Raw genomic sequence first — 7,659 nt, 5'->3', positions numbered from 1 at the left:
GTTGGCTGGGTCACTGAACGAAGAAAACTTCTGAGCTTGAGATAATAAATTTTGTATGAAAGTACAAATGACCTTTTTTCTGTATTTATATCTAGAAATCACTTTGTACACGTTTTCAGGAAACAAGATGGAGAGGGAAAAAGCAAGGCCAAGGGAACACCTGTTATTCTAAATGGACCCATGGAAGACCAACAAAGAAGTAGTAGTAGTAGTACAAAAAGTACAGAATACTTATATTCTGATGAACTTGGGGAAATCCAGAAAGGAAATACAAGGCTTTAATTTGACATAACTCAAGAGAAAGGAGAAAAAGAGAATTCTACCCTGAAAGGATTTTACTGGACTGTGAGCAGCCCATGAAGAAGGACTTTTGTTTTGTTAGAACTAGACGATAGACTTGCAGGGAAAAGGACGCTTTTATTTTGGCAGAATTGAGGAGAAACGAAATAGAGGTACTTTTATTATGAAAGTACTTGGTTAGAAGCGCTAGTGTTGTTTCCGCTAGTGGTAAAATTGATCAAATACAACTACTCCTTATAAAAAGTATTAGCTGGATCCAGTGTAAGTTTAAAGTAGAAAGGACAGAGCGGCTGTGATAGTAACACGGTGTGCTGCACCGTGAATGCTGCTGTGAGCTTTAAACGGCTTCAAGGTGAACTTCCGTGGCGGGATCAGAGTTGATGAGAGCCGGTTTACGGGCTGTCAGGGAGCCGCTATCAGCCTAATCACAGCTGAACTGTGACCCCGGACCTCTGGACTCCGCCGCACTGAAACTTCTGTGGGTTTTCTTCTGTTTCTCTATTCAAGATGAAGAGGAGACTCCTGCTGGTGTCCAACTCCACTTTGCACGGCAGTGGTTACCTGGAGCACTGTCAGCAGCACATCTCCAGCTTCTTTGGAAAGTAAGTTAGCGCCGCGGTTCATATATGTGGGCCAGAAAGTTGACAAAGGGGACAGGAAACAGGAAGTGGGGCCAAAGTCAAGTGACATGCAAAGACGTAAAAGAAAGATGAAAGTTTTTATTTTTTTATTCTGTCAGTTTACTGAGCAAACGTGGATTATAATTGCATTTGTATTTGATTCTTTGTAAATCCCTCTACGAGCAGGGGCGTTTGCAGAATTTTTCAGGGTGGTGGCAGAGTGGGGTGGGGGGTTGGAAGGAAAAGGAAATCAGAATAGCTGATCAGAAATAAATATGTTGTAGAAAACCTGAACAGCAAAGAATGGGCACAGTTTTCTGGTTCATATATAAGCCTGCCCACTCATATGTATGAAATTCAAATTATGCTGCACTTTTAATCTGTTCATAAGGTTGTATTTAATGGTAAACACAACTTGTGTTTGAAAACCCATGAAACTAATAAAATGTAATTATATAGAGTACCTAATAAATATTCTTAGCTCTGTTACTCAGCATCAATGTAATACTGTAAAGTTATGGACAGAGGGCAGTGAAAATCCTTAGAATGAAATCTTTTTAAGTTTAGTGTGCAGACATTCACGACTGGCCTTGAGGTAGGACTCCTGACGGCCTGTCTGGTGTTTATCATGAATCTGTTTGTATGTATTTCAGAGACGTGAAGAGGGTGCTGTTTGTTCCTTATGCTCTCCATGATAGAGACGCCTACACTAAGTTAGCCAGAGACAAGTTTAAGACTCTTGGTAGGTTCATGTAACAGATTATTTTTGAGTCTCATACTGTACACCTGCTTGTTAGTTTCATATTTATAAAGCCTTAAGTAATTATATGCCTTTGTGTTCATGTTTAATAAAACATACATTTATTTAAGAGTTGTGTTCTATATTTTTCTCTTACTTTAATATTTGAGGGTGTGTATATATTCTATATTTTGTTTTGGAAAGCACAGTTTTCAGTGTTTCTAGGAATCTTTCTGTATATCCATCTATACATTTTTTGCCACTTATCTGGGGCCGGGTCATTGACAGTAGCAGCAAAAGCACAGAAGTCCAGCAACTGCTTGTAGCTGATGTCGGGGAACACCATGGCATTCCCAGGCCAGGCAAGAGATGTAATTAATCCAATGTATCTGGGTCTAGGACATGCCTGGAACACTTGCTCAGGAGACATTCAGGAGACATCCTAATCAGATGCCCAACTGATTAGGATGTAACTGGCTCCTTTTGGTGTGGAGTAGTGGTTCAGTCATTCTAAATTCTACCTGAATGACTGAACTCGCCACACTATCACTTAGCGAAAGCCCAGCCTTTCAAAGGAAACTCATTTCCACTGCTTGTAGCTCCAGTCTCATTCTTTTGGTCACTGCTCAGAGCTTGTGACCACAGGTGAGGGTGTGGATGTGAATCGGTTGGTAAACTGATGGCTCAGAGCAATCTACCAGTACAAAGTCCTCATCACTGGAGATACAGCCCTGTCTGTCAATCTTCCACTTCCCTATCTTGGGAACAAGTCACAGTCATACTTGAACTCATCCACTTGGGATAGCAAGTCTCTAACTCGGAGTGGGAACTCAATCCTTTTCCTTTTCAGAACCCTGGCTTCAGACGACTTGGACCCACCAATGAAGCCAACAGGATCACATCAACTGCGGAAAGCAGAGAGCACCAAAGTAGAAGGCCTCTGTCTCTTTGAGCAAACAAGTAGATGGGCTCAATTTGCCTTTTTGAGCTGTGCCTGTCTGGACCACATGTGCTAAGGCCCAGCAATCAGATGCTCTACCTCCCTTCCAGGTCATGCTGCAGGGTGTGGTCCCGGTAACCCTGTCCAACAAGAGACCCTACCTGGGGCAAGTCCATAGGACATCATAGCCGATGGAATCACCGAGACACACAGACCGCTCCTCCGTAGTATAGTAATAATTTATGGGTGATTCACACGTTTAAGGTGTTATGCTTTATGGTATTTTGAAATGAATTTTCCCCTGTATTTTCTGTGCAGTTTCTCCTATATATTCTAGTGTATTCTGTGTATTTCCTTGTGTTTTCTGTGCATCGTGTTGATGTAAGTCAGTGTATTTGGTCTATCTTGAGCCACAGTCCAGGGGCGATCGTGGCTCAAGAGTTGGGTGTTCGTCTTGTAATTGGAAGGTTGCCGGTTTGAGCCCCGGCTCGGACAGTCTTGGTCGTTGTGTCCTTGGGCAAGACACTTCACCTACCGCCTACTGGTGATGGCCAGAGGGGCCGATGGAGCGATATGGCAGCCTCGCTTCTGTCAGTCTGACCCAGGGCAGCTGTGGCTACACCTGTAGCTGCCTCCACCAGTGTGTGAATGTGAGAGTGAATGAATAGTGGTATTGTAAAGTGCTTTGAGGGTCCCGAAAAGCGCTATATAAATGCAATCCATTATTATTTATGTGCATTTTGGTGTTTTCTCCATTTTTTCTGCATTCTTTCAGTATTTGTTTTTGTTTTCGATTTCAGTGCATACGATAGTTTACAGGACATGCTTTGCTAGATGTAATTCAGTCAAATCCTACATGTCATAAGAGCATTTGTCTTCTGCAGGTTATGAGGTGGACAGCATCCACGAGGCCTCAGACCCTGTAGATGCTGTCCGGAAGGCCGAGGGCATTTTTATAGGTGAGGAACATCTGAGGAAAGCAACAGCTCTTGGAATTTCTTCAGGGATTTCACACTTTTTCTCTTTCTCTTATTCTACATTACCATCTAACCTTTACTTTACCCAATCTGCAGTATGGAGATGCTAAAAGAGGCTTTTGTTTGTAGGTGGAGGCAACACTTTCCGGCTGCTGAAGAGTCTTTATGACAACAAGGTGGTGATGGAGATCAGGAAGAGAGTGATGGAGGTATATTTAATCCAAAAATATTTACTGGAACAAAACAAGACAGCAAACAAACAAAATACTTTATAATTGCAAAATGTAACATTTTTACAAATGGTTATATATATAGATTGATAGATGTTGTTTTTTATTAAAAACATTCCATTTCAATATAATTTTGTGTATGTTTTATAAAAACATATACTATTGTCTTATGAGGGTTTTAAATAAATTTAATAGATTTGGGGGAGTTATGTACGCATTTTATATGAATATGCACATAAACAACAGACCAAATCGATTAGATTCTTTAAAAAATAATTGCAGAAAAATTCTGTCTTGATTATTAAAAAGAAATTAAACCAATGATTCCTGTGTGCTCTTAGTTAAGTAGTATGACTACTTCTTGTCTCCCTTTTCTTTACTCCCACATTCTTTAAATCCTTGCCCAGGATGGTGTCCCCTACATGGGCTCCAGTGCAGGCACTAATGTGGCCACCATCAGCATCAGTACCACTAACGACATGCCCATTGTTTTCCCTCCGTCCTTCTCTGCCATTGGCCTCGTCCCCTTCAACATCAACCCGCACTACCTGGACGCCGACCGCACCAGCCGCCACATGGGGGTGAGTCACACAGCCTGAGGTTCTGTTTGCTGTGAGGAGGCCGTTAGGCCAGGTTAGTCTAGACTTTGTCTCTGCAAATAATCAGTTTTATAATCAGAGTTACTGATTGTCAGAGCTGGAAATAACTATATATTTTATAACAAGTAGAGCTTTGGATGCTTGTTTTTGAGGATTTCTATTTTCTGTTGCTTTACACTGCTACTAGATGAAGCTGAAATTCTTGCTGCAGACACTCCAGCCACAGTCCACTGCAAAGCCTTCACTAATATACAGATAAATGAAACTGATCAGAGATACTGGGAGTATTACAACTACTCAAAATTCCGAACTGCTACGAGCCCGAGGTTAAAAATCATCAGTGAAAAACGATGTAGGAGTCTTTGTTTTGCTAGCTGGTTGACAGATATAAGAAAATGATTACTGCACTGAGCTGTCGCTTGTATGCCGTATCAGTGTTATAAGTAACACTCTAACATTGCTTTATGGCTGCCCTCTGCTCAGAGATAAGCAGATATGTTTGGAAGCGACAAAGCAACAACATGTTTGCACTATGAGTAATATGTAAATAAAATAATTAAGCTGTTGAAACAGCTCCAACAGTGAAACGGTGGAAGTGCCATGGAGGTTTTTCGCTCGGCTTTAAAAGGATGTCGCCTTACACTGAGTGAATTTGGACCTCAGTAAATCTGCAGTAGTAGATCAACTGCTCGTCCACTTTGAAAGGAGACAATTAAGGTGGTACAGGAATCTGATTAGGATGCCTCCAAGATGACGTATAACAAACATGTCCTACCAGGAAGAGCCAAGGGCAAACACAGGACACACTGGAGAGATTATATCTCTCGACTTCGGAACACCTCCGTGTCTCCCTGGGACGAGGTGGATGAGGTGGGTGAGTAGAGGGAGCTTTGGGCTTCTCTGCTGAGACCTTAGCCCCTCTGACCTGGACCGTAGAAGATGAATGGATATATCTGCTCTTTATTACTTAATAACTTCATGCCACAGAATGATAGTTAGGAGAAAGACGATAACACCAGTGGGAATCTTTTTAATAAATGATTATGCACTACCTGCATTTTGTGGTCATATTAAGTATCTCTGCAGAAACGAATGGAGACACAGTAGGAAATAACCAAGACTGGACTCCAGCCTAAACTGGATGCATTCTAGACCTTAAGGGTTTATAAACAATCTGCATGAAGGGGCAGATGATTTGCAGAAGGTTTGACTGACATGAGTTCCAGCTAACACGTGATAAAACAGCCTGAGGAAATTATGCAACACTCAGAGCTGTAAAACTGCAACAGCTGACAAAAAAGCTGCAGTGTCAGCAAAGCGATTTAGGGTAGCTCTGACCAATGTGATGACATGCAATGTTTAGTTTGAGGGTTGTGAAACACTGAATTCATAGAGCCAGGCCATGGGGTAGCAGTTGCACTACCTACAGGGCGTGGCAGCAAGCATCTGGTGTCCAGCTTAAGGGAGAACACGAACTATTATTCTTAAATGGTTTAAAAAACGTTCCTGAGGTGTAAATTTCGTTCATGGAAGGGTGGTTTTCATCATTTCTTGTTCAGATGGTAAAAGTGTCAGAAAACAGGAAAGGTTTGCTCAGTGCAAGCTGTCAGAGGGTAAGGTGAAGTCTGGAGTATGAGTTTTGTTATTGCATACATTTCATAGTGAAATGATTCTGATGCTGTAATGATATAGAAGAAGAAGAAAAACAAAACAAAACAAAATCCAAATCCTGACACTAGAAAAGAACTGAAGAATAATTGCATTTTGTGCTGGAAAAATGATTTACATTGACAAGCAGTTGTTAGCATTTGTTAACAAACAGCTGTGAGAAGAATCACAAAGGAAAAACAATCACTTCATAAAAATATTTGCGTCGATAAAGCACAAATTTATTTTCTGAAAGATATATTGCTGTGTCCACCGACCCCTGGTGGTCACTCTTGGTGATTGCAACAATGACAAATGTTAATAAACCTAGATTTGTATCTTTAAATATTTTAGTTTTTATTTATGTTTATAATTTATTTTAATATCATCACACATTTGGGAGCAGTATTTAGCTGAACAGACATGAGCAACTGTGGTTTAGGAGGTACACTGGGTCATCTGTTTGGAAGGTCAGCGGTTCAATTCCCAGCTCCTCTAGTCGTCCATGTAAGATACTAAACCCCGAGTTTCCCCTTTGGTTTGGGTTTTCTTCTGTCATTGTAATGTGGTCACAGCAGCAGGTATTCAGCAAAACAGGAATGCTGTTATTAAAATACACTTGCTGAATTAACTGAGGACAGTTTGTCACCAATGAGCAGTTGTCCTTATTTCTTGTTAAAAAGAAGAGTGAATGACGAGGTTATTTTGAACATTTTGTCACATCAATAGTTATATTTCAGCTGTGGTTTCAGCCTCCACTGTTTCCACTGTGCTTACAATCTTGAATCTTGTTTTCATGTAGGAAACCAGAGAGCAGAGGATCATCCAGTACCACGAAGAACCCGATACTCCGTGTGTCCTGGTAAGTGAGGGGAAGCAGACCTGCATACATGTAATAGTGCTTAAATCTTTCATGCCGAGAAGATGAAGCGGCTTCATTAGAAAATTACCGTCTTTTTTGTTTGTTGTCAGGGTCTGAGGGAGGGCTCCCTGCTGCTAGTGGAGGGAAACAAAGCGACACTGCTGGGAACCACTAAGGCCAGACTGTTCACCAGGTAACACACTAAGTTTTCATGACTTGAGATGACATCACACTGACTTATCCAATCTCCTTTCTAATCGACTGTAGCCTTTATTAGCCTTACACTAAAACAAAATTAGTTTAATGTTAACATGTTCTTAACTAAATCTAAACAGCATCCCAGCAATGCGGCTGTGTAACCAGGGTGTGTACATCATCAGTAGAACAAACACACAATTTGAGAACGCGAAACAAGTTGAGTTATTCCAGTGACCAGAAAATATCAGCAGGATTTTTATAAATGCTTTCTTTTTGTGTATAATTATGTGTTTCAGGAAAAAGCCCACAGTGGAGTATGAGCCAGGCAGTGACCTTAGCTTCCTGCTAACTGATGCACAATGATCGGTCAAATGGAAGCAAGACGAGGAGCACAAAGTTTTCAATGTTTCTGGTTGGAACAGAATAAAGATTTTAAGGAAACATCTAATGTGTCTCTCCAGTAAAGTTAATCTAGTATTTTTTTTTTAGCAACTTGTGCAAAAGCCTGAATAAATTAAAACAAAAATTGACCATTAAGTCTGTAAAG

At 40.9% G+C, this 7,659-nt stretch overlaps 1 protein-coding gene across 1 annotated transcript; it reads left to right on the top strand.

Annotated features, from left to right (window-relative positions):
- Positions 1–467: 467 nt before the first annotated feature.
- LOC113007379 (alpha-aspartyl dipeptidase) lies at positions 468–7,560 on the top strand. Its single transcript, XM_026143872.1, has 8 exons — positions 468–902; positions 1,574–1,662; positions 3,484–3,558; positions 3,706–3,785; positions 4,214–4,387; positions 6,855–6,914; positions 7,025–7,107; positions 7,409–7,560. The coding sequence occupies exons 1-8, from the start codon at positions 808–810 to the stop codon at positions 7,473–7,475; spliced, it is 723 nt and encodes a 240-aa protein (XP_025999657.1). The 5' UTR covers positions 468–807; the 3' UTR covers positions 7,476–7,560.
- The last annotated feature ends 99 nt before the right edge of the window (positions 7,561–7,659 follow it).

This window comes from Astatotilapia calliptera, chromosome 16 (assembly GCF_900246225.1).
Source record: "Astatotilapia calliptera chromosome 16, fAstCal1.2, whole genome shotgun sequence".
NCBI lineage: Eukaryota > Metazoa > Chordata > Actinopteri > Cichliformes > Cichlidae > Astatotilapia > Astatotilapia calliptera.
The sequence above is the reverse complement of the archived record's forward strand: the minus strand, read 5'-3'. Positions and strand labels throughout refer to the sequence as shown.